Here is a 26,085-nt window from a genome sequence, read left to right on the forward strand (position 1 = left end):
GTGTGTGTGACGACGGTGATGATTATTATTAGCTGAATATTTACTACACGTCGTCTTAATAATATTCGATTCGAACATTCGGCGGCGGAGAGAGAGAGGGAGGGGGAGCAAAGTCTTGCACTACAAATTTTAATATAATTTACACACAAAAGGAGAAATGATTATTAAATTGTCGAAATGGTCGCGCGTCTCGTAGAAGTTGTCTCTCGTTCCGGGCTATTTTTAATATTCGCGGAGTTCCATCTCCGCCGTCCGATAGAGAGTGAGCGAGCGAGCCGTCAGCTGTGATGCATGTGACGTTGTGCGTTTGAATTTAAATGCCAAGTAATTTGTTTACATTTGAGACTAACGAAAATTTTGTGTGTGTAGACGAGATATCTGACGAAAATCATTACGCGTGAGTCCACTGCTTTTTTTCTCGTAAATTTTATCAGTCGTAGTCTCGCAAAACATACGCACAACAATAATAATAAAAAAAGGCGAACGTGATGCGTTGTTTTCTTCACCTTCGTCTTATAAGTTGCGATTTAGTGTGATGCTGCTGCCCCATTGTTGGTTTGATGAAGTTTTTAGAACGCAAATTGAAATGGGGCGCTGACAGCGAAAAAACAATCGTGAAATTTAAGAAATGTTGCGATCGGAAAAAAAACGAATGGACCCCGACATATTTGTTTGTCTTTTCTTGGCTCTGATCCACTATAAGCACTCTCCGCACTCTCGGCTAACTCACTTAGCACACAGTCCAGATATTTATTGTATCATCAGGTTGTCATTGGAACATGGTTTATGAGGCCCATTAGGCAACAATTTCAAAAGGATCGCCACACATTTAATGCAAATAATTTGCAAAGCAAAAACTTTAATTTGCTTCTTCTTTTTGTTTCTTTCTCTATTTTTAGCGTCATTCACATCCAGAATTTGAATATGAGCGACCGTTGTCCGAAGTCAATTCAGAGATTAGCTACGATGCGCTGTCCGACAAGCATTTCAAATCGTCGAATGACATTCGCATGTTGAATAATCGCATGGTTGATTATGATGGCAGCGGCGGTAGCCAACGTGGCAGCATGATGTCCAGCGAGAACAGCGAATCAGGACGTATGATTTCAGGCACCAGACGCAATTTACCAAAGCATCAACGACCATTGACACGCTATTTACCCATCATGTCCGCCGATTTGGATCTTCGGCTACACATCGAAAGTGCCGGCCATCAAGTCACACTCTGCCCACATGTCATTATCGATTCGTTCAGCTGTCGCGGGTAAAGATCTTAAAATATTTTTCGCAACTTTTCATTCGCAGCCATTTCATTTATGTTTCGATTTTGTTGAGCTATAAAAATTCAATCTTTTGCTGAACTCATGAAAAAAAAAAAACAAAATAAATAAATGGTTTTTCTTTTTTAGATATCTTCACAAACTCGGTGCCACATTCCACGGTTGGTCCAAGCGATGGTTCGTTCTCGATCGACAGAAAATGGCACTCATTTACTATTCAGACAAATCGGAACGAAAACCCAGAGGTGGAGCATACTTTTCGGTGAGTTCAAATCAAAAATTTATGCAAATAAAAATTCTGTATGCCAAAACTTGAGCATTCATTTGAAAAACCAAAAAATACGCAACGCAAATCATCAATGCTTTCCTTTTTCTTCCTCAGACCATCGATGAAGTGTATTTGGATCACTTGAACACATCAAAAAGTGGTCGGCCTCATTGTACGTTGATTGTGAAAACAAAACGGCGAAGCTATCATTTGCAGGCCGCATCAGATGCGGCTGCACGGATTTGGATCGATGCGATTATCACCGGCGCTCAAGGAAATATTGATTACTAAATTATTCGGCATACTACACACAAATTGATCCGTTTTGGCATCATATATAAAAGCCATCACCCAACAATTTCAATATAAGAATGCAGTCAAGCATAAGTCAAGCTGCTTCAATTCTATGTATTAACGCTGCCAATTGTAATTTTGCTACCAAATTTATGTTTTTCCCCACTGAAAATCTGCTGCATCTTTTTCAAAGTTCAATTGAATGTGTCGGAACAAATAAACAATTCAATTATTTTTCGCACTTATTGAATTCTATCCGCGACGTTTTGATTTTTTCGAACGAAAAGAATGGCGTGAATCAATGAAAAGAGTAAAAACTTGCATGTATTTGTAAATATTATGTTGCTACCCATTGAGTTAGTTGTATCCATCACATCGAAAGCGACGGATGTGTTTTTAAAATGAAAGAAGGAAAAAAAAATAAGAATAGAATTCAATGCTAGTGTTTAGTGTCAATTTTAAATCCAATTTGTTTGAATGTTTCTCTCTTTCCGAATCGAAATTGAATAAACAACGTTCCTAAATCCAAATGATAGACCAATTCGACTTCCACGTTTGTATTTTTATCATATTAGAAGCCAAAAGCCTTGTGCCTAACTTCAATTCTTTCAGCTGGTTCACACGAACAGTACCTTTTGATACTGCTTTGAGTGATGACGTTTTTTCCTCTAACATGGACCAAACAATCTGGCTTGGGACATAAAACCAAAATGAAATTAGATTGGTGCCTTTTTATGAAAAGAAACAAGAATACCCCATTCGATTTGCTCACATTGAATTAAACAGCTCAAAACGAGAGAGAAAAAAAAAACTTGTATCAAGTTCTTTATTACACATTACAAAAATGGACAAATTCAAACCGCCACTTTTTTTAATCGTAACAAAACCGAGGGCCTCGGTTACCGAGCACCCAAAATCGGTTCGACTACCTTTACTATTTTCAATCAAATTGCATTAAATACTTATGATCATCAAGTTTCGACGGGGTGAAAATGATTATAATCATAATATAGATACGGTGACATAAACAAAACCTACTATTTACTAGCACAACTCAAAAATAAACTCACCATATTGCTTAAGTTTTATTGTATTTTATTTTATTGTAATGGCATTTTTCTTTTCTTCAAACGTATGAAATAAATGAATACATATATTTAAAATGGTCGACTTTTTCTTCTTTATCTGCTAGCAGTTTGTTTTTTAGGAGCGATTAAATCGAGATTATTTCGATCCAACTCGAATGATTTCTATTTTCGATAAATTCTGACTATATCATGACTTGATAATAACTTACATGGCAATTCTATTTTAACCTTAATTCATAGTGATAACACTTAAATATTACAGAAAAAAAGGAATTGAAAGACTCGCCTCTATCAACAAAATAAAAGAACATTTAAAACAAAAAGCTAAAAGTATGCAACGATTACTAAAGGAGGGACACGAAACTTAAATGAGTAAAATTAGAACATTATTCAACGATAATAGGAAAAATAGAAGAAATTAGTGAGTTTGGTTTGCCAATGTTAACGCTTATGGACATATTGTTTATTGTTTACAAAGTAGTCCCGTTAGGTCTTCCATAAGCATTGTATTGACAGTGTAATACGCTCTGCAAGCGATTTTACTAGAAATAATAGCACAATATTAGCACTTTTGCACCAAAACTAGAAAAATTAGAGGACATGAAGCAAAAAATATATAAAATTGAGTGTAACTAGACTCTAATAGAATTTGTGTCTCGCCCCTAGAACGATTACGTTTGAAATTCTCAAATTTCTATAAAAAAATTGAAACCTTCGTCGAACAAGTTGAAAAATCAATTTTAAATCATTGCAAAACGTATCGATGATTTTCAGAAAACTGAACAAAACACTTTCTATCACAGACAATTTTCTTGAAGACATTTTTCAGATTTGAATAGTCCCAATTTGTTGAATATAGATTGAAAACCTTGAAAAACAGCTAAAAATGCATATTTTCATCGATCCTGTAATTGTGGCTCACTTTTTTATTTTGCTAATACAATCTCTTTTATCCACTGTGTATATTCACTGACTCCTGGAATTTAATTTTAGTTGAAAAAAATATTTTAATCGAAAAAAACTCAAAGGTAATGAACAATATTTTAAATGATAATGTTGGAAAATGAATCATTTTAGGCGAAGAAATTATTTTTAAAAAAAATTTCAATGAAAAAAAATTAAGAAATTAAAAAGATTAATTAAAAAAAATTACTAACGTGTATAAATTCCGGGTAATCCAGCACGTGCACATCCGATTCCCGTTGATACAATGCCGATCAAACCATCATTGTTCGATATCATCGGTCCGCCTGAGTCGGCCCAGCATGCATCGACACCACCCGTCTTTTTGCCAGCACACATTTGTGTTGATTGAATTTTCTGCGTCTTTTTCTCATTATCGAATGATGCCTGGCACTCACTGTTGCTCCACACTTTCACTTGGGCGTTCTGCAAGATATCGGGTCTTGTGCCTGTATTTTCGAATAAATTCCATTAAATTCGATTATAATCATGGTATTTCAATATTTTTTTTGGAAGAAATTGAATAGCGAATTTCAACAAGACAAACGAATAAACATTAGTTTACGAAAAAAATGAATGTTAGTGAAGTTGGAAGTAAAATGAATCCATATTCTTCATAAAGATATTTCCACATACCAGCATCAAACTCCTCAGCCAAATTGCCCCAACCCGAAATCAGTGCGACTTCATTGTGATACGTTTTGTTCTCTCCATTTTGATCTGCCGAGATGCAAATGGGCTGTACGGATTGGCTGAATGTTATCGGTCGGCTTATTTCGAGCAAGGCTATTCCAAGAAAAACGAATCAAAATCAAATTAATCTAATTCGAATATTTTCATCGATTCTTTCTCTATCTTCAATGTGATATTCAAAAACAATTGTTGGAAATTGTTTATTTTTTTACAATTGCGATTTTCTCAATTCGTCAGAATTGCAAAAATCGCAAGAAGAAATTATTTTTTAAACAAAAATTCGTCTTTACCGATATCATTATCCGGTCGCTTGCATTCATATTTTGGATGGACAACAATGTTGCGGAATTCGATTTCATAAGCCGATTCAGAGGGGCCGTCAATCGTGTTATCGTTGACAGAGTGTTTGTTTTTAAATTCCGATATTGCGTGTAATCCTAAAACAGCCCGTATACGTGACGGCGGCATTATTTCGTCAAAGCCACTGGAAGAGTAGTGTGTTTGGAAATGGCACGAGTTAGTTATTATCAAGTTCAAGGTCTGAGTCGAGAGTGAGAGAGAGAGAGAGGGAGAAGGTATAAACTCACGTGCAAACACAGTGTGCCGCTGTCACAAGCCATTGTTCATTGATAATGGTGGCACCTGAAATCAAAAACAATCAAAACAAACGCCATATGACTCGACCGTTCGTAATTTGGGAATTATGAAATGGGCTAACCGCAAAAATGTCCACCGCGACGCGTCAAACTGGCAATGTACGGAATTGATCCACGTACCGCATTTGCACCACCAACAATTCGTCCATCACGTATTTTTCCGTGGTTTCGGCACGGTACCGACGACACTGAATCAGTTGGAAAAATAAAAACAATAAAACATTTCTGAACACAGATAACAAATCAACGGAAAATTTCTGCAATAAATGGTAAATATGAAAGAAAATCGGTTTAACATTGTACGATAGCGATAACATTATAACTGAACATTATCAAGTTGCATTGCCTTGTCATTCACCTTCAAAAAATGATTCTAATTCCTAAACACAAATGTAAAAAGTTTCCAAATCATTTCTAGCATTGAAAAAGGCTCGTCTATCACTTGTGCGGCTCTCGTGTGTGTGTGTGTGTGTGTGTGAGAGAGCGTTTTTCTCTCGATCGAGGCAACATTTCTAGCGTTGATTCACGTGTAATTTATTTAACGACCATGCGGGCGCAGAACTAACAAAATTTACAACATTTATTGGAAATTGCGACGCGTATTTTTAGCGCCAGACACTCAGAAAGAATCAACCAATTTATCAGCTGCCGACAACTATTGAGCTATTTATAAATTGCCGTTTTTTTCTGCTTTGTTTTTGTTCATTCAAATATTTAAACCAGAAACGTTGAGCGGATTTTACGAAATTGCGAAATTGATTCAATGAAAGTGATTATTTGCGTCGATTATTACGGATTAAATAAAATGAGATCAACTAGTCATTGGCATCGATTCATTCATGAAACAGATGAACAGATGACGAGAGATTTGTCGGCGAGTTGAACTACAACAAAATTGGAGAATTTTCCGACTTGAACGGCAAGGCTGAAAAACAAGCATTTTTTTCGGTTTGAACTGAATTCCGATCAAATGAAAGACGAAAAACAGCAAATCAGTACTGGTTGAAGGGAAAAATTTCGATTTTGCATCAGACGCCAATTTCGAAATTGATGATGTTACACCGAAAAAAAAACCACCCACACGGAACTTTTTTAAACGATGATAACATTTTTATCTTTATATTCATTTCAGTGAGAAGGTCTCTAAGGTTCGATATCTCGAGTGAATCATCGGTTGTAATTTGTATTTCTATTTGCATTACTCAGCAAATGAGCGTAAGATTCATTCAGCAAGAATTCGAGTCAATTGAACGTCGTTATTGAAAATTCTAACAAACAAACGAAAAAAGCAGCAAGAAGCGCGAGAATTTACGTCAATTTCATTCACATTCGGAGAAAATTCCATAATTTACGATCTTCAGAAAATAAATCACTCGATTGAAATGACCGACGTTATAATACGAAAATCGTGTTTCATTCTTTGGTTTGAGTCTAAACAAAGTGACCAGCTAGATAATTAAACGTTATTATTAACAAAATGATTCATTGCCTCGGATATTTCGTCACTTGACAGGCCCCTTTCTACGCTATTTTCTCCGTTTCGGAGAATCGAATAATACGTTTCATTTGATTTGCTTGTGAAAAAGCAGAAATTGAGTTCGTTGTGAGCCAAAAATATGATAAAAACTGAAAATGTTCCAAAACTTACGACTCATCTGGGCATCAACAAGCATCACACTCCATGCTAATGCTACGAATCGACACACCAAATATGACTTGATCATTTTCACAGCTTTCGCAACAGCAACAAATATTTTGATTTAGCTCAGGCCCAGACAAAATTACAACCAATTTACAGAATTCCAAAATTACGGTGTCACTTAATTCCTTCCGTTTTGAAGTTGATCAAAATGGTCCACTGATTGAATAATCCAAAGAACTTGGAAAAAGGTGTAGGAAATCTATACAAAAAAAAAATCGTATTGCTTGTTCAATTTTGATCAAACTTCAGGAAGGAAGCTAAGTTAGTACCACAAACGATCGACTGAAACTAACGCATCTGTCACATCAAACGACGCATTTATAGTAAAACTCAAAAGGAAGCCAGTCGTCGTATTGTTCAATCAGCTGGTATACCTGTAACTGATTTTCGCACGTGCAATTACCACACATATCATACGCCACCACAATGCGGCGAACCGTGTTTCAACCAACAGGTGTTGTTTTTTTTGTGTTTTGTTTTGGTTTCGAGTTTGCCTTCATTATTTGCTCTAAGCACCGATAACCGATCGTTGAATTTTGAACTGTGCCAAAAAAAAGAATCCAAACAAATTCTCTGCATGGCATTACACTCACTCTCTGTCTGTTATCAAAGTTCGTGAGAACCATTCGAAAATAGAACGTTTTATGGCGGTTACATGAAAAAGTCACTGACTTGCATTGTTTTGACTCGACTGTTTTTTTTTCGTCTGCTGCTTTTTCGATGAAGTTCAAACTGAACAATTGAACCCATTTATGTTGTTACACGTGCTGTCGTTTCGGCTCGATTCTTCCGGCCTCTACTTTGATCACCTATCAAAACATTGAAAGTAGTCATTGAAGTTGAACCCAAGTACACTTGAGGCGAAGCAATGGAGATTTTTCGAATGGAAAATTTTGCACTCTGATGGAACATCACAAACGGAATCGGTCTATTTTTAACCAGTTATCGTTCTCAGGTAAATGACACGCCATTGCAACCTTTTGGTGATTTAGAGAGGTTTTTTTTAATTTTTTCAGAGAAGAGTTTGTATTTCAAGTGAGTCATTTCTAATGATAATTGTTTTTTTTTATTGTTGAGTTCAATGCGACTGTTTTCGAATAAAAAAAACCATTGACTATAGTTTATTATAATAAACTCTGAAATTTTAGCCATTTTTGTCTATATATTGGATATATGAGTCCATTCAGATGTACATTTAGAGAAGCTGCCTTTCAGTTACAACCCTTTGAGATTGAGCCAATCAAATTGATCGAAACGGGAAATGCTGTCAAATAGTTCAGAATATTCTATAATAATCCAAATCTGATGTCTGAATCCGACACGTAAAATGTCATGATGTCCCTCAAAACAAATAGAATGTTTCAACACATTGAAATGGTCGCAATTTGTTGGTTACCGTCATTATCAAAACTTGGTCGAAAAATCGAACCCCTTGAACATAATCATCATCAAACTTTGGAAAAAATCACCACCAAATACCTACATGGACTCAGCAATATCAAATCGAAGATGTTTTCATGCGTTTTCCGTTTTCTTTCCTCTTGATTGCGTTGAACAACATTTAGTCAGATTGAAGGAATCCCATATTTCAATGAACCATCCAACTATCCATTCTTCTTTTACATTCATCTCGGGCATTTGACTTGATTTTGTATGATTTCATAGGGTTGTGAACGTTGGTCCAATATTGTTGTCTAATAAATCGTCATTTTCTTCAACCTCTGAAAAATGCCAGCAAGCAAAGTCATAGTTGTAAACCAATTTGTCTGGTCCAATACTCAAAACTATCGCCCAATCAAATCAATTAAAAAATAAATCAACCCAAAAATTACAACCATTTTCACGTATTCCGCATAATTATTTTATTAGTTGTCACTTCATTGACTAATAATTTTTTTTTTAATTAGTCCATCATCAATTTTACATGTAAATATGTGTGTTTTTTCTCTCATTACAATAAATAGTGTGATTTGCTCTTTAAAATGTCTGCATAATTTGTTCTCTCAATTTATTGTATGTCTTTTTTTTCGTCGACTATTTGTTTTCAGCATTCATTTCATTTTCTATGTGAACTGAATTCAATTAGGTTTGTATAGCTTAACGTCCATTTGAGTGCCAGTGATAATTGGGCAAAATAATTATCTGCCACCGTATTTCTGTCTCTCTTCATTTCATTCAAATAAGACTTGTCTTTTTTCCCTATCCACAATCATTAACCACAACCAATTTTGCAACTTACATAAGAACCATTGGTCAATGGTTTGTCTGTCTGTCTTGTATTTTTCTTTTCTTCCTGGTGAATTTATTCAATCAGTTTTCTTTTGTGTGTGTTTCGTTATGCGCTTAGCGCATTAAATAATTTACTTAAAATTAGTGAAAATTCGAATAAAAATAAATCCGAACGCGAATTTGCCATTTGTCCGAGGGGCAAATCACTCTAAAGTAATTTGTAATAGAGAAAGTAATCGAGAAAGTAATTTACGTGTAAAAATCTCGATTACTTTTAAAAAAATTGAAAAGTAATCGAGATTCTCTATTACAAATTACTTTAGAGTGATTTGCCCCTCGCATTTGTCTATGTGCAGTGTTTTTCTTTTCTTTTTGAGTAAAATTCAGCAAAATAAATTTGACTAGTTTTTTTTTGTTTTTGAACGGCTATTGCACGAATCTTTTCAATGTCTTTGGGCCTCTGAAAGTGGGCATTTTGGTTGATGAATTTTTGGTTTTTCGACTTAAATTAGCAACCGAAGCGAAACCGAAAATTTCTGCTTAAATCGAAATTCTTAAATCATACGAACAAACAATGAACAATAATTGAGTATTATCCAGAAAAATTCAACACATCTTTCTAGCTCTCAATGATCTAAGTGGTTTTCTTCACTTTGAATTTATATGACACTACAATAAATACAATTTTTTTTTTTATTTCATTTAGTTTATTGTTTTTTTTTCTGGGTTTTTTTCTTGCTCATTTTTGTTGTTGTTGTAGTTGTCTTAATTGTGTTGTCGGTTTTTCGTTACGAAATACTGTTTATAAATACAAATAGTGATTGTAACACCAATTATATTTTCTTAATTCACTTTAAATATTTACTCGGCCATTTTATTTGCTCGATCGCGTCCTTAAATTTTACATACGATAAATTTGAATGGGATGACGTGTGTCAAAACGCAATAGTTTCCAAAAGAAAAGAACATTTAAATTGATACAACCAAATTGTTTGCTGTCAAACTTTGTCTCGCTCACATCAATTGTTTCACTGACTCGTCCGTGTACGAATTGCTGTTAGCGTAAAAGAGATGTTGTTCGCAGTAAACTCAGTTTAGATTTTCTTTAAACAACAAAATCAGACTAGGTCGATACCGATCACTTTCAAAACAAACCAAATGATGAACAACTAAATCGCAAATTAATTTACACTAAATTCATTAGATTTGTTTTTTTTGTTTCCTTTAAATTAAACTCCCTATCTACGAATTTGATTTGTTCGTAATTCAAAATGATGATCAAAAATGTGCCTAAATTTGTTGCTGTCATTTGATAACTTGCAACTGAAGATATATATTCATGTGATTTCAATTTTTAACTCAATAAAACATTTTCGTGGAAATTCATTAGCCAAAAAACTAGATTATTTTTTGTGCTGAGTCACGTCCTTCTTTTTTTTTTTAAAGAGACTTTTTTTCGGCAAAATTCAAGCTAAAAGAAATTGAACCAATTTTTTCAAATTAAAACGAAAATTGTCTAAACTGAAGCGGCATGAAAGCGATATGATGCAAATGAGACATCTAAAAAGAAAATTAATACTTTAAATGACGTTTAATGATAAAATAAAACGATAATACTGAAGTATGAGCCGGTAGACAAATCAAATGAAATGGCTCTCTTCATCATCTCTCTCTCTCTCTCTCTCCCTCGCTCTCTCTGCGTGTGTATTTCTTTGTTCATTTTTGTGTTTTCATTTTCTCAACGCTTAATTTTAGTATTTCAATGATTTAAAGCTTTTCCTTATAATAATATTAATATCATAATATTTGTTTGTTTTTTTTATGTATATATTTTGGTATTACTCTTTGTAAATTGTACACAGGATGCTTAGCACACACATGCACACACTGTTCAAATTTCAGTCGAGTGCTTGTATTTGGTTTCATTTTTGTTGTTATCAATATGTTTTTTTTTGTTGGTTTTTGAAATTCGCTAAATAGGAAAAAAAGCGTATCAAATTAAAAAATGCCTCAAAAACGAGAAATTCTCTCACTCCGTCGTTTTATCTGCTCACCTTGAAAGCGATGTATGTATTTGTGATCTATTCTATATGTTTTTGGGTGTATTTGTGTTACGTCTACAGCCTGATTCAATGAGTGTGTATGGTACTTGTTGTAATCTAATATGGTTAGCAAAACAAAAATTCTGCACTATTGTCCTGTATTACAATGCTTCGATCGATGTGCAAATGGTCGGTATAAAATGGGTTTTTGTGATCAAACTTTTTTTATTTATTTCTTATAAACTTGGCATCGCGGAATCTTGAGTAAAATAATGGGTCTTTTTTCTCTTCTTTGTTTTTTATTTCTCTTGCTCACTAATGCATGCGTTGAAATGGTTTCGTTTAATTGTGAAAAAATCTTAATTAGCGAATCATGTTATATCATCTATGTGTCTTAAATCTACTTGCTTTCAACATTATTATTTCGTGGTGCCAAGTTGGGTGTCTGGTTTTCTTCCATCGAATCGACATATCATTTATGATTGTGTGTGTGGGTGCGTGTCTGCGTATAAATTCTTCATTGTGAAATTGTCCCTTGTGTTGATGGCTTACTTTCGAATTTGGTTGAGTTTTTCTCTTTTTCCTTCCCTATTCAAATATGTTTTCTCTAAATCTTAAAATTGGGGTTTTCTTTTATTCGATTTCTTTTTTTCCTTTTTAACACTTTTTGAGGTGTTGTAGTCCATAGAATTGTGTCTTTTAGTGAAAATGGTATTTTTCGATCATTTTTTTTTGTACTATATGAAATGTAGCACTGTTTTGTTTCATTTGAACAATCTTAATATTGGTTAGCAAGATAAATAGCGTCTAAGGTTTAGTTATTGGATTCATTTCTAGCAGACATTCGTTTCGGTGCTTGGAAGCAGAGCATTTGTGTATTTTTTTTCTCCTTCGGTTGAACTGGCGATTTCCGTCCAAAATCCTCCGGTTGCGCCTATTGCCCGTTTTTTCTTTCTTGAATGCTTCCATTTTTTCTATCGTTTTAAAGCGATTTGCAAACACGCCAAACTGTCGATGCTCAATAGATTCTTGACGCTTAGAAATCGTCGTGAGAAATGCTTTCGAATGGCATGAAGAAAATGTAGCAAAGATTCCACGGAAAATCGAGTTGTTTACATATTATTCGGTTGTTGTTGTTGTTGTTGTTTTTGAAGAACTGAAATTGAAACTGAATTTATTCCAGAAAATATTGTCAAGAAATAATTGTTTTTCCATACATATGTTTTGAAATGAATTAACAAAATTTCTCTTCTAACTAAACAGAATAGTCGGACTAAATACTAATTATCATTTTTTTTTTTGTGTTTCTGCGTGTAAAAAATCTGTCTCGGTGTCATCAATTACCTCCCTTTTTTATTTAAAAAAATATCAATACCATGTAAACGTTTTCGTTGTTGCTGTGTTTCATATTTGTTTTTGTCACAATTTTTTTTCATTTTGTTTCTTTTAAAAAATAAATAAATTATCGAAATTATTAATCTTTCTTTTTTGATTTGTAAATTTTTTTTTTGCTTTCTATTTTTGACTAAATCAACAACTAATCTCTGAATGATTCTCTTTGGCTGTTGTATATCGTTCCGAATAGCCCTGAATCGTGAATGGCGAATTCAATTTGTCTATGTCATTGTTATTGCCAGACACGTTCGTTGTATTGCCCGTTAATGATGCATCTTGTTGTGCGTTTGTCATCTGAACATTTGCATACGATTCCAGTGTCGATGGATCCAATGTGATTGGATTGATGGGACCTGTGCGGATGACGCAATCATTTATTATTAGATTTATGTTGAAAGAAAATCAAAGCAAAGGTGAAAAATGATTTTCGAACAAAAAATTGGAAAAGAAATGATTTGGGATACATCATTTGGCTGAAAATGAATTAAATATTAATAACTAAAGTTATGCCATTTGCTCTCACCATTGCTCGTATTACTCGAATGATGATTATTATTTGAATTATTTTTATCGATTTGGCCGTTGCCATTGCCATTGCCATTGCCATTGCCATTGCCATCGATGAATTGTTCGTTCATGGCGCTGGACAAATGGTTTTTGTGTGCAGTTAAATCGAATAGAAGCGGTGGATTTGTCAATCCGGTTGGTGTTTGCTGTGGTGTATCAAGACTAATTAGCTTATCGCTAGATATTGATAGACTGGAAGTGAGCTGTTGTTGATTTGGTGATGTGGTAAATGTGGTGGAACCATTTTCCGGCGGTGTTGGCATTGATCGAATGTCGAATGGTGTCGATGGCGATACATCACCAAATGAAATTGGCGATTTTTCGATGCGAGGACTTTTGTCGGACGAACAAACGGCCCGCATTTCGATTGGTGGCGAATATGTTGTCATCGTTTCGGGCAAAGTGATGCCTGGAATAGATACCGAGTTTTAGTGATTGAAACAGAAAATGGAATGAAATGTGATTTTTAACGAAAAAAAAAGTTCAATCAAGAACAAAATCCAATCGACTTTAATTCAAAAATTGAATATTTGACGAAAGAAATGAGTATTTTGTTGCCTTTGTCTATGAACCAACCTGTGCCTTCGTTGAGCAATCGTTTGGCTATATTTCTCGAATCCGGCAACGGTATCAGATAATCGGATGAGTTGGGCATTTGAAGGCAGAAATCATCGTTTGGCGGACGCATAACGGTTCGATCACGTTCACTGACTGTTTCACCGAAGCAATGTGGTATTGGTTCTTTCATCAGTTCTTCGTTTCTCGCAAAGCCGAGCAGTTTATGTAGTAAATGTTGAAAAGTGGGCCGAGCATCGGGAAGTTGCCAACACGATGACATTAAATTGTAAATAAATGCTGGGCAACCGTTTGGCGAATCCAATCGGCCACCGCCCGTTACTAATTCCATAACTACACGATTTGGTAGGCCAGTGTATGGCATCAAACCCATGCTGAACACTATTGAAGGAATGAAAATAAATCAAAATTTAGTTCAATCTCTCTCATCAAACCAAACAAATCGTTCCAATTTCAAAATTACCTTCCCACAACAGCACCCCGAAAGACCAGACATCGGTTTTCGATGTGAATATCCCGTCGAGGAATGCCTCCGGTGGCATCCATTTAATCGGTAGCATTGCCTTGCCACCTTTTCGATAATAATCCGATCGATAAATATCACGCGCCATTCCAAAATCGGCAATCTTCACCACCCGACCCGGGCCTTTTGTGCTCAGCAAACAATTTCGTGCGGCAATGTCACGATGAATGAATCGTTTGCTCTCCATGTATCGGCAACCTCGGGCCACATCAATCGCACAATGAACCAAATCTTTCATGGTTAACGGAGATGGTCGCTCCGGTTTATGACGACCTTCACGTAAGAAATTTTTCAGATCACCTCCGGCCAGCAATTCAAGCACAATGAAACGTGGATGTCGATCAAAGCACACACCAATCAAATGCACGATATTTGGATGCCGAAACTTTGCCATAATTGCGGCCTCCATTAAAAAGTCCGCCTCAGCCTGGCCGGTTGACATTTCCGGTAAGGTTTTTACGGCAACCGGCATCTCCACCATATCGGTGTCTTTGTATTTGAACGTACCTTGGAACACTTCGCCAAATGCACCCTGTCCCAGCGCTCTGAAACACACGAAAACAATGTTATTAGAGAAAAATTAATTAATTGGCGATTTGAATTTTCCAATCGATTTTCGAGTCACTTTTAATCTGTTGATTTTCCATTTAACATTTTCAATTCCTTATCTCTATGTACCTCTCTTTCTCGTTATCAATTTCCCACCGAATTACTAAAACTTTAATCATATCGAAACGTTTACACTTACTTAAGCATCGACAGATTCTCTCTGGTCACATGCGGCAAACTCTTTATATCCACCGCACCGTTCAACATGCAATCATTTCCGTAGTTTGGATTAAAGTTTGTTTGTTGCTGATCCTCGGGATTATGTCGCAATCGACTTAACTGTAAATCTTGCTCCAGCAAGACTTTGTGTCGCATCGCAATTTGCTTCTTTCGTTGATATCGATTGTCTGAAAATACGTGGGATATGGTTGGTTTTCGCTTGAATAATTGATCGAAACGACTGTCCATGCAAAATATGAACAGCAAAAAGGACAGGAGAAAAACAACCGAGCACAAAGTTCCAAATTGAGACTCTCAATGGACACTTACATAGTATGAAAATCAAAGCGGCCAACGCTGCTATTAACAGTATCGTAACAACAGCAAAGAATATTATCAAATATTCCATTGGGATTTCATTCCGGTAAATTGCTGCACGCACGAACAAAACAAGAGAAACAAATAAACAATTTTTTTTGATTAGTTTGGGATTTTGATTTATGTCTCCCTTTTTCCCTGATTAAAATGTGAAAATGAATTTGTTGACACTTACGTTCACATGCAGTTTGGTTATCCTTTTTCAAGCGCCATCCATCCGGACAAATGCACCTCACATTCACACTGAATTCATCTAAAACAACGCAACGATAATCACAGCCGCATGCTGGATGAGGTAAGGCCGGCACAATCACCACCGATCCATGACCAATATTATCACCAGCATAAATAAATGACAGATCGGCAATGCTTCGCTTCATTCCAATGTACGAGGTGCCACCTTCACCATTCATCGCTGATTTGTACGTTGATCCTCCAGCATAGCCACCACCACCACCTGTAACATTGGAAACAATCAAGTTTCGATTAATTTCCATCCATTTTTCTATCTTCATTTTCAAATAAAATTGCGAACAAATAGTTTGTCTGATTTAAACAATGCGAAAAAAGATTGAAATTAATTCAAACTGAATGAAGTACCACATCTTGCCAGAACAGAAGCATGGAAATATCGAGCGAAAAAACAATCGTTGCACGTAATAAAACATCATGTGTTCGTCGAGTAAACATTTAATTCATCGATTTCAATCAGATTTAACGGTAATGTGTTTAAGTGCTTTTAATTAAAGCAAGAAACCAAGGCAAACACATGTTTTCTCTACTTCTTAATGCGTCGAGTGTATGTTCTATTCGTCAAGATTTATGATATGTCACAAAATGATATAAGATATTACCTCCTGTTCTGCAACCGCCGCCGCCACCACCAAAACCACCCTGTCCATGGATGCCGATCTCTTTTGATGAATAGCAAGCTTCACCTCCTCGAGCTCCCTCCAGCAAAGAAGCTCCGTTGTACGGATCAAGACCATCATCGCTGTGTGCACCCCAACCGCCACCTTTTCGTACACCGCGTTGAAATTATAATGAAAACCACAAACGAATTAAAAAATGAATAATTTTTTTCTGTCGCTTCGCTGTTTTGTTGTTTCGTTCTCATGAAAACAAATTACGAACTTCACAGCTAGATATAAATGAACGGCACAAGAGGTTTTAATTGAGACAGAGAGATTGTTTACCTGCACCGCCGGTGATATTCAATTCACCATGGCGTTGACCGCTGACTTCAACACGTGCACTATCGTATACTTTGCCATGTTGATTCTTATCCTCCATGGCATGGCCAAAACCCAAGCCACCACCGCCAGCTGCAACCAGCAACGGTACAGCCACTTCGGCCGAATTCAATAGGTAAATGAATGTCGCTCCGCCACCACCACCACCCGATCCATCTTCGATCACAATATCTTTGATCTGCTTGGTTTTGGAATTTGTATTCGTCGATCGGCCACCACCACCATTTGTACTCTCATTACTCGATTCACAGTCATCGTCACGGTGCATAAATGATTTTATACACGCACTTTCACCCTTCTGACCAACCAATATATGAATCTTTTCGTCCTTGTGCAATTCAAACACGGACACAGCCAACGCACCACGCGACGAACCAACGCCACGTGAACCCAATCCTCCGCCAGCTCCTTTGGCGATTATACTGAAAATATGGAATGTGATTTTGAATTTCGGTTACAAGGTGTTCACGTTGAAATTGGTGGAATTGAAACCAAAAATATCAATGCCAAATCTACTCACGTATAATAATTTTCCGATGGCACTTTCCACACTTGAACTCCTTTGTACATTTGATCATCGATTACTTGAATCACACTTCCAGCTTCGGTATTATTGTACGCATCGTTGCAATCTGCTACCGATGGACCCTCTTTGCCGCGAACATTACACGTTGACAACTCGATAACTGCGGAAAGCAACAACAACAAAAATGTTCGTAAAATCCACAAAGGTAAAAACTTGGAACAAAATGGTTTGAATGTAAAAAGATTGAATGAAAAACATACTGGATCGATTGACAAAATCTTCGTGCGGCGTTTTATCTTGTAATATGCGTTGATCGTAGTAATTGTATCCCTGCAAATGTTCGTTCGGTATATTCAGGCCAAAACATTCGGGACTTAATGAAAAATCATCGATCGCCACATCAGAGTAGATTCGCATGCCCATTCGCGCCTCAAACTGCAGATAGTATCTGTTTGGAGAACGAAATGTTGGTTAGATTAGTGCATTGCAACCATTATCAAAAAAAAATTGAATGAAAAATGTCAAAAATCGATTTTCTAGCTCTAGCAAAACTATCCAAAACCGCCTCGGCATTTACCTCGATGTGATGTTCGGCATGACAATTTGAATGCGCACCCAATCACCGCCCAGTTCTCGCGAGCTCCACCACAATGTAGACGTCACATTTTCCTTCTCTTTAATTTCAACGACGGAAAAGTTGAGACTTCCTGCATTTTTTCCAAATTGATGAACGTAAAATCGTGCCTGTGTGTGTATGTGTATTTGCAAATTTAATTAAAAAGGAAGCAGTGTGTTTTTGTATCAATAATAATGCGTTTGTTTGTTGCACACAGTTTAAAATGGTTTCGTTAAAAAGCCGGAAAATGTTTGCCGTATCAAAGTGATTAATTGAATTTGAAGAATGGAGGCAGGGAGAGAGAGAGAAGGTGAGGACAAGTAACAAGAGACAAAGCAAGAGAGAAAGAGAAAGAGAGAGAGAGAAGGTACATACCAGACAGGAGTGTTGGTAGATGGAACTTGTATTTAAATGTGCATACGGTGGTGGATTGAAAACGATGCTATTAATTACGGCGTTGCTAGCGAAGCCCGACAATTTTCTCTTGTCGTCATTCATGGCATGTTGATTCATATTGACGAACAGGTAGTGTCCTGAGTTGTTGTATCGTTCAAAGGTGTGATCGTTGTCTGGGCCAGTTTTTTCCGTTGGCGTTGGGCCGCTGTGTCGTTCCCAAACCATAATCGCTTTACCTAAATTGAAAGTACACAGCGCACCGAAACACAGAGACACACACAGAGAGAGAGAGAGATAGAAAGAGAGAAAATGAATATATATATATATATATATATAAAACATAAGCGAATGTCGCCGACATAAGTGTTGCCTGTACAACATTAATCGAACGTAATTAAGTTATACGAAAGTGAAATGGTATTACCTGAATTTTGCCATCCGCACCAATCAGATGGATGCTTCCCTTCAAAATCGCACATTCCACCGAATGGGATTTTCTCTGCAGAGAAAAAATAAAATGAAAAATAAACAAAATTTGAGTTGATTTTGACGCAAATTGAGTTGATTTTGGGTGTGCACGGGTAAGATAGAATGGTGCTGTTAAAAATCAGCCTGCGGTTGGATCAGTGACACTCATTTTGAATTCTAATTGCGTAAATTTGCAGCAGTCTTTATGTGAACATTTCTGCGTCAAAAACACGGGCTCGCATTCAATCACCCACAAAACATGTGCACGCACATTTCGAATGAATTTGCATGTAACACAACGATACAGGAGGAGGAATCAGAAATTTGAAGAAAAAAATCGAAATCATCTAACGATCTCTGCCGCCGTCTCCTCCTCCTTCTCTTCCATTTTCCACTTACCGCAATTCACCATTTCATCTTCCTTATTATCGCAATCGATGTTGATGTCACACTGTTGCCGCGAATTGATACACACTTCCACTTTATTTGCCGTGCACTTAACATCCGATGTATGGCACTTGCCATTGACGGCCGTAATTTGATTATTTGGCTCAAAACAAGTTCGCATCCGGAGATTATCGATGCTGTATACAGAGCGAGAAGGGAAGAAAAAAAGAAATAAAGAGAAAAAGAGCGGTATTAACCTGCAGATAATCGGTTCAAAATGTAATTTCGGCCGTTCGATTTTTGCATTTAATTGGGTAAAATGCTGTTGCTGAATCGATTCTCTCGACTCACTTGTCGTTTTTTTCCCTCCTCTCTTCAATTTTCTGACATGTGCCGGCACGAGAGGCAATAAGAGAGACAGAGAGAGACAGAACGAATGAGCGATATCAGATTGTCGTGTCAGCAACGTAATCCCAATTGAATATTCAAAATTGAATAGAGAGTGAAAAAAAAGAATCAGCATCATCAACAGCAGCAGCGAGCTTAAGTGCTTCCGCTTTCGATATTATTGAATATATACCTGACATGGCCTCGTTGCTGTGACCGTAAACCACTCGGCACGACCTCGAACAATATGCGAAACTCTTGTGATACACGGCCAATTGGGAACATTTCTTCCGTCCATTTGTTGTTGTCGTTGCCATTACGCTCGATTGGCACCCATGACGATGCCGTCGTTGTGTCATATGAATTAACCGGTTCAATGACAATGCGTAGCTTACCATTTTTATTGCCACTTTGATGGGCAAACATTTCGAGCCGGCATGTCTCTTTGGTCATGTGAAATGTCGGCGATTTGAGTGTCCGTGTTGAGGTGGTGGGAAGCAGGCGTAAATGCAGAAAATTACCTAAACAATTGACAATAGAAATGTTGTCGTTGTTTTTGTTGTTATTTTCTATTAATCCCAAAGCAATATCGGATCATTATCATCAGAACAACAGAAATGTGAGACCAATTTGGTTTTGTCACTTTGTGAAATCAAATCATTCGAATTTGAATTCGATGGAATTTCGTGTTTTTTTCTTTCTTTGTTTGATAGGATAATAAGCGAAAATAAAAGTGACGAATACAACATTTACCCTTGACATCACCTGCACTATCAACGATGGGTCCAGGCAGCAGGCCGACACTCGTAATATTGCTACCTGTTACCACTTGAAATGTGTCATTTTGTGTTTTGTCCCATTTCCAATGGCATTCCGTTTCGAAATTACACCGAATCCCTGCCGCCTCCTCAGCTTGCGCATTTGAATCTTGGCCATCGTCATTGCGACGATTTGCAAACTGAAAATAGATTTAAAAAAAAAGAGAAATGAAGAAATTATATTTGTTATTCAATGAGGCAACGATGACGTGTGGGAGAGCAAACGAAAGAGTAAGAAATATTCAAATTAACTGTGCTGATGATTTGTTTGACAATGGCGCAATTATTATTAAGGTTAGAATACGAATGCAGCAACGCGCGCGCTGTCATGTACTCGTTTCAAAATGACGACTACGACGACGACATCAACGATGGCACACAGACACAGATAAGTGCTTAAGCATTTAACTCAACGCGCTGAGAGTTTGTCAAATGCTACAATCGACATGAATGAAATGCACGGTGTTATATTATACACAGGTTTTGGGGCGGCACACCGTTGCCTGCTTCGTATAATCATCATAACGACAATAGCAGCATTTAATGACTGTGCAGAGTGTTCGTGTTTGAGTTTGTGTTTGTGTTTGGATTTCAAAATCATTTGGCCACCCATTTGCCCGACTCCTACTGCTCAAATCATTTATTCAAACTTCACACACAAACACAAGCCATCATCATCATCATCCAGAACAATGTAAACACATCAGAAGTGCATTTCTTTCAACACACATTCAACGTGCTAGTCAGCTCAGAGACGTTTTTCAACAATGTCGCACATAAATTATGACTCTTTCATTTCCCAAGCCATTTTTCGCATTTCATTTGAATTCTTTCAAGATAATTATTGTCGCTACTCCTCTCAGCTATATAGTTGATTAAGGTTAGGTGCCCCCGTAGAGACACAAATGACATTTTCAGTTTTATTCAAGGAGAGAACAACAATACGTTCAACACTTTCCATCGATAATTGCAAATTCAAATTCATGGAATTGTCTTACGTTTGCATTGAGACAAAAAAACACATTCCACAACGGAATCTTCTTAATCGCCTAAAACTTTTTAATGAACAGCGTATGGGAAAAATATATATTCGGTTGATTATTTGACAGTCAAATAGTCGAGCCAGGGAAGAATTGTTGATTCAATTTAACTTTCACAAATGAAACAAAGTCAACGCGACTTTGTCCTGTTCAAAGAGCGATATTAGACTGAATTTGTTGACTGTTGCACTTTAGATTTACTCTTTGCGAGGAAAAAAATCATTAAAAAGTATAACAAAATGGCAAAAAAATAAAAAAAACAATCGATAGTTCACAATAGTGTAGATCAATTCAGAGTCTGAATAGACTTTACTGAATAAAACTAACTTGTTTAATGAAAATTCCTTCTTTTCGACTTTTTTACCCAAAAAATTAATTTAAAATTAGAAAAAAAAAATCAAAATAGCATAAATTTGAAGTTTTCCATTGAAAATATCAACAATCACTGAATGAATTGAAACGGAAAAATTAAAAAAAAAGAAAATGCCCCGCGTGAGGATCGAACTCACGACCTTCAGATTACCCTTACATTTTTGATTATGAGACTGACGCGCTACCTACTGCGCTAGCGAGGCTATGAATGTGATGAGCACCAGAACGTTCTTAGAACGGCAAAGCGTTCTAAACGATTGAATGCTGCTACGAACACGTTTTTTTCGACGTTGTTGTTGTTGTTGTTGTGGTCGATTCGTATGTCACATGTCACGTTTGAAAAGAGATGAGAACTTATGTTTTCTTTTGTATCAAATCAATTGAATGAAAACGATTAAACAGAATCTTTGCATATTCACCTTCTTTTGTATCGATTTTGGTTAATTCTTCTTTTTCATGGACATACTTATGGTATTGAATATTAGTAAATAAATAAAATCTAATCCAAAGCAAAGCAAAGCAATGAAACAACATCAAAGTCGACATTTATAAATTATGTACAACGGTTCCATCGTGTTGTCTTCTTTTCAAACATGATCAGACAAAAATATTGATAAAAAACCGAAAAAGAAAAAAAAACTATTGAAACGAAGAGACTAGAGAAGAAAATCAATGAAATGGTGAACGAAAAGTCACGTATTTTCTGTGGCTTCATCATTTTACACCAGTAAATGATATGAGTGGATGAGTTGAAAGCATAAAATCACTATGATAATTTAAACTGTTGTAAAACAATTATTTTTTTTGGTTCGAGAAAAGTGCGGGTGAAGAGAATTTTTTTTTTAAATAAAAACAGCAAAAGGATGACGACGGCAATAAAGAAATAAAAACCGCAGATGCATTCTTTTTCGTATATAAATTAGTCAACACAGTCATTTGTCGTAAATGTATATCTTGACAGTTAATCTGTTGGTCTTTCACATTACAGCTCGTCGTCATTGTCGTTTCCGTTGTCGTTGTGTGCTCGTTCCACACTGCCATGTATCAAATCCACATGTACCATAAAAACACCAAACCAAAACAACGATGCTGGTGTTAAGCACGTAACCTGAACTCGACTCGTTCTTTTTGTGTGTGTGTGTGTGTGTGTGTGTGTGTGTGTTTTCATCGTTCCTGTTCTGTTTATAATTTCAATATTTACGTGAGAAATATTGCGACATGTTGTGGAATTGACAGCATAAATATTTTACTTTATCCTTTGTCACACGCTTTGAGTGAAAGGGAGCGAAAGAGCGGGACAAAATACCAGACAAAATTCTTTTTGTTTGTGTTTATTTTTTTTTCGGTCGTGTGTCGTATCCAGAAATGCGATTGAAAATTGTTACAAGGAGATATAGCGATATGATTGTAGTACAGCATAAACACATTCCCCCCAGCTGATGGAAATAGATTGAAAATCCGACATTTTCCCTACTTAAGAGTTCGTTTTCGTTGCTGTGGCTCTTCTCAATTTACGTCGATTTATGGGAATATCTGTGTCATTTTATCAAGGAAACTACATCGTTTTCTGAGGAGAGAGAGCGGTAATAAATTGCACACCAAAATAAACTATTTTCACAACGAAATCATCTCACTACTTCGGATTTGTAGCAGTTTTTTTTCTCAAGCTATCGATTTTTCGTTGCATTTTTTCGCGATAAAAACGAAATATTACCATGGGCATGTAGTTGTAGTTTTCCCTCCCGATGCGAGAAAAAAATGAATACAAATTGAGATAGATGCTTGGCTTGATTTTCAATTTCATTGAGTGAGATAGTGATGTGTTTCCTTGAATTTCAACATCGCAAAATGCTTTGCAACGAATTAAACAACATTCCATGTCACATGAACATTAAAAAGTCTGCTTGCGATTTTGTATATTCTGTTCTGTTCGTTTTTTTTTGTAGATGAAAAGAATAATTACTTTGTTTGATTGCAAAGCGATCTTGTGTACTGATACCATGACAAAAATGGTATATTCTTCCAACGAACGATATCAGAGCCATAAAACATGAAGTTGACAGTCATAATTTTCGCTCAGAGTAGATAACAACAACAGCAACAACCATTTGAAATCTGTTACATGGTTTCCGCTGCGTGCAGAATCGTATTTTGTATATCAAAAAATTGATACAAAATGCCGGATGAGCGTAAAATTGCATGAAATGCTGTTGCCAGTTGAAGGAGAATCGATTTTTTGTTTCGCTTGCTCGTAACATGCGGTAACTATTCGTCCCAAATAATCCTAGGAACACACGATCGCTTTTACGAGACTGAACTCATAATTCAATCGAAGTGGAATGATCTTCAGCTAGAATCACGCTCGACTTGCGATTTTTGCTCACTTTTGCTTCTCTCACTCTCTCACGCTCGCACCCTTCCTCCGTAATGTGCAACGATGACGAGCACATGAAAAAAAAACCAACAAAATAAATACATAAAATACAAAATCGCCAGTGTATTGTGAACGCGTGCACATCATATTTTTTCGCATGGTTTTGCCTGTATGTCGCTCCACGTACGACTTAACCTAATAATAAATTTAAATATGAACGCATAACAGATTCCCCATTTAAAGTTTTATGGTTAATTCTTGTTGACTGACAGTTATTGTAATCGCTGATATCTTAATAATTTTCATAAAAAGCTGCATGTTCATTTTAATGCCATTTTGGCGTTGCGCGCGCGTATGTGATGAGCGGTAAAGAGCGAGAGAGAGAGAAGAGGACAAGGGTGCGGGAGTGGTAGAGCAAGTAAGAGTAAAGAGATAGAGAGAGAGAGAGAGAAACAGAGCTGGCTCAACTCGTGTATATTCTATTGGGTTCGCCTCTGCCTCTCTTGTTCTCTACCCCACGCAATTTCATCGTACACATCGTTAATTTCTTTAACGTGATAAACGCATGTAATCAACAGAAGCTTATTAAAATCGCGCTTCAAATGGCAAATGAATGATTTCGCAAATAAAGCGTCAGGTTGAAATGATTTTGCGCTCACGCGCTCGCATTTCAATTCTATTCGTTTATTTTTCTATTTAACCCAAACAAAAATTCCTTATTTATTGAATACAGAGAGAATGCGCCCACATGTGGTGTGCGCTATTGTTAATTTTCTAAATATTTGTGAATAAACTGACGGGGAGTGGAGTGGGATGGGGGTGATTGTGTTTTGTTTCATTCATGCTGAGAAAACTGTTTCAACAAATCATGTGCTTGAAACATCGATGCGGATTAAATGCCAGGGAAAAAGCTCAATAAACTCAGTGTACCGTTTGCCATTTGCGTATGAACAGGCATGGGCGGCACTGTAGATCGCTTCCTTCCAGCTAATTTCAGCAGCAGCCGGAAATTGTTTCGTTCAATATAAAGTGCGGTAAATGAGCAGCTACAGCTGACGCACAGAATACGAAAAAAACACACAAACACGCACGCACTCAGGTAATCTTGCCATTATTGTTTTTGGTGTAGCTCATGTGGCCAATTACAAAATGTTAATATCCACTAAATTCACTTGATAAAGGTCATGCTCATCAAATAGTCACAATTCAAGTGGCTGTACAGCCCTTTTTTTCACCGCAAAATACACATGCATACAAAAACACAGCTTAAGCGGATCAAACGCAACTAATATAATTGCGAAAATGGGATCAAATCATGCACAATGTTTGGATTACGCTCTTTAGTTGCCGGTGAGAGGCAGAGAGACTGAACGAGAATGAAAGAGTCAAATGCGGAGAGAACAAATTGATTCCATCTTGTGCTATGTGGAAAAGCTCATTCAGATGAATCTACTTTCAATGAACACATTTAGGTGTGTATGTGTTTGAGAGTGTGTGGTTCATTGAGCCAGTTATACACTATGGTTTTGTTTTTGCTCGTTTGCTTTCCAATAAATTCTATTCACTTTAAGGAAAATGGATCTCAGTCAATTTAAGATAAAAAGATTCAATTAATTGAGTTGAACAACAATTTTGTAACAACTCTTAAAAGGGCAAGAAACTGTCTGTATGAGTGGAACTGTACAGTGCACGCTCGCGCTATCTCTCCCTCTCTCGTGTGTGTATGTATTTATGTCTTGGCTTTTATTCTCATTCCATTCTCGGTAAATTATTCAAAGTCGAGTCGAGTCGTTTTCGTTTTGTTTTACATTAAATAAGCCGTTTGTTTCATTTCCAATCCACGTTGTTCTATTCATTCGGTGTTTTTTTTTTCTTTCTCTTTTATTTGATTTCTATCATTTGCGAGTGGTGGAAGACCAGCCGTGTGCCATTTTATCAATGATGATGATGATGCCGAAAACGTCACTTCACTTATTCGGGATATTTAATTTAGCATTGCATGTGCCCAAGCTGTAAGCAACGATTA

At 36.5% G+C, this 26,085-nt stretch overlaps 3 protein-coding genes and 1 non-coding gene across 22 annotated transcripts in view; 1 reads left to right on the top strand and 3 right to left on the bottom strand.

Moving 5' to 3' along the window:
- LOC129574951 (pleckstrin homology-like domain family B member 2) overlaps nt 1-2,383 on the top strand; it is a 31,233-nt gene extending 28,850 nt beyond the window's left edge. For all 13 annotated transcript variants that reach the window (XM_055457653.1, XM_055457640.1, XM_055457643.1 and 10 more), the window contains 3 exons: nt 900-1,264; nt 1,410-1,542; nt 1,663-2,383. In XM_055457653.1, the coding sequence (XP_055313628.1) occupies nt 900-1,264; nt 1,410-1,542; nt 1,663-1,839 (675 nt within the window). In that variant the 3' untranslated portion in view covers nt 1,840-2,383. The remainder of the gene's footprint in view (nt 1-899; nt 1,265-1,409; nt 1,543-1,662) is intronic.
- An 886-nt stretch (nt 2,384-3,269) lies between these two features.
- On the bottom strand, nt 3,270-7,206 carry LOC129574955 (trypsin-1). Its single transcript, XM_055457657.1, has 7 exons — nt 6,891-7,206; nt 5,305-5,430; nt 5,174-5,228; nt 4,877-5,070; nt 4,530-4,679; nt 4,088-4,342; nt 3,270-3,906 (listed from the first exon to the last, which is right to left on the bottom strand). Exons 1-7 carry the CDS (start codon nt 6,964-6,966, stop codon nt 3,857-3,859), a joined length of 906 nt encoding a protein of 301 aa, XP_055313632.1. The 5' UTR covers nt 6,967-7,206; the 3' UTR covers nt 3,270-3,856.
- A 3,395-nt stretch (nt 7,207-10,601) lies between these two features.
- LOC129574949 (ALK tyrosine kinase receptor) overlaps nt 10,602-26,085 on the bottom strand; it is a 51,151-nt gene continuing 35,667 nt past the window's right edge. For 3 of the 7 annotated variants that reach the window (XM_055457634.1, XM_055457635.1, XM_055457633.1), the window contains exons 3-19: nt 20,209-20,413; nt 19,649-19,976; nt 19,081-19,265; nt 18,638-18,712; nt 18,193-18,449; nt 17,779-17,945; nt 17,462-17,649; nt 17,196-17,361; nt 16,619-17,097; nt 16,277-16,438; nt 15,598-15,879; nt 15,375-15,476; nt 15,025-15,232; nt 14,217-14,821; nt 13,754-14,134; nt 13,134-13,586; nt 10,602-12,963 (exon numbers count right to left, since the gene is read on the bottom strand). In XM_055457634.1, the coding sequence (XP_055313609.1) occupies nt 12,746-12,963; nt 13,134-13,586; nt 13,754-14,134; nt 14,217-14,821; nt 15,025-15,232; nt 15,375-15,476; nt 15,598-15,879; nt 16,277-16,438; nt 16,619-17,097; nt 17,196-17,361; nt 17,462-17,649; nt 17,779-17,945; nt 18,193-18,449; nt 18,638-18,712; nt 19,081-19,265; nt 19,649-19,976; nt 20,209-20,413 (4,461 nt within the window). In that variant the 3' untranslated portion in view covers nt 10,602-12,745. Of the gene's footprint in view, nt 12,964-13,133; nt 13,587-13,753; nt 14,135-14,216; nt 14,822-15,024; nt 15,233-15,374; nt 15,477-15,597; nt 15,880-16,276; nt 16,439-16,618; nt 17,098-17,195; nt 17,362-17,461; nt 17,650-17,778; nt 17,946-18,192; nt 18,450-18,637; nt 18,713-19,080; nt 19,266-19,648; nt 19,977-20,208; nt 20,414-20,525; nt 20,781-26,085 lie in introns of those variants that run through there. The other 4 variants (XM_055457637.1, XM_055457636.1, XM_055457639.1 and 1 more) reach the window with 3 other exon arrangements.
- Nucleotides 21,798-21,888, bottom strand: Trnam-cau (transfer RNA methionine (anticodon CAU)). Its single transcript is given in 2 exon segments — nt 21,798-21,833; nt 21,852-21,888. It is a non-coding gene; the product is annotated as a tRNA-Met (tRNA).

This window comes from Sitodiplosis mosellana, unplaced genomic scaffold, assembly GCF_009176505.1.
Source record: "Sitodiplosis mosellana isolate CC-2019 unplaced genomic scaffold, AAFC_SMos_1.0 Smas_scaffold_6166, whole genome shotgun sequence".
Taxonomy (NCBI): Eukaryota; Metazoa; Arthropoda; class Insecta; order Diptera; family Cecidomyiidae; genus Sitodiplosis; species Sitodiplosis mosellana.

Bases quoted from the DNA above. Each gene is read 5' to 3' on its own strand.
- LOC129574955 (XM_055457657.1), bottom strand. From the start codon at position 6,966: ATGATCAAGTCATATTTGGTGTGTCGATTCGTAGCATTAGCATGGAGT. The intron at 5,431-6,890 runs GTAAGTTTTGGA...CAACTGATTCAG, and splicing joins TGTTGATGCCCAGATGAGTC to TGTCGTCGGTACCGTGCCGA. The intron at 4,343-4,529 runs GTATGTGGAAAT...TCGAAAATACAG, and splicing joins GGCTGAGGAGTTTGATGCTG to GCACAAGACCCGATATCTTG.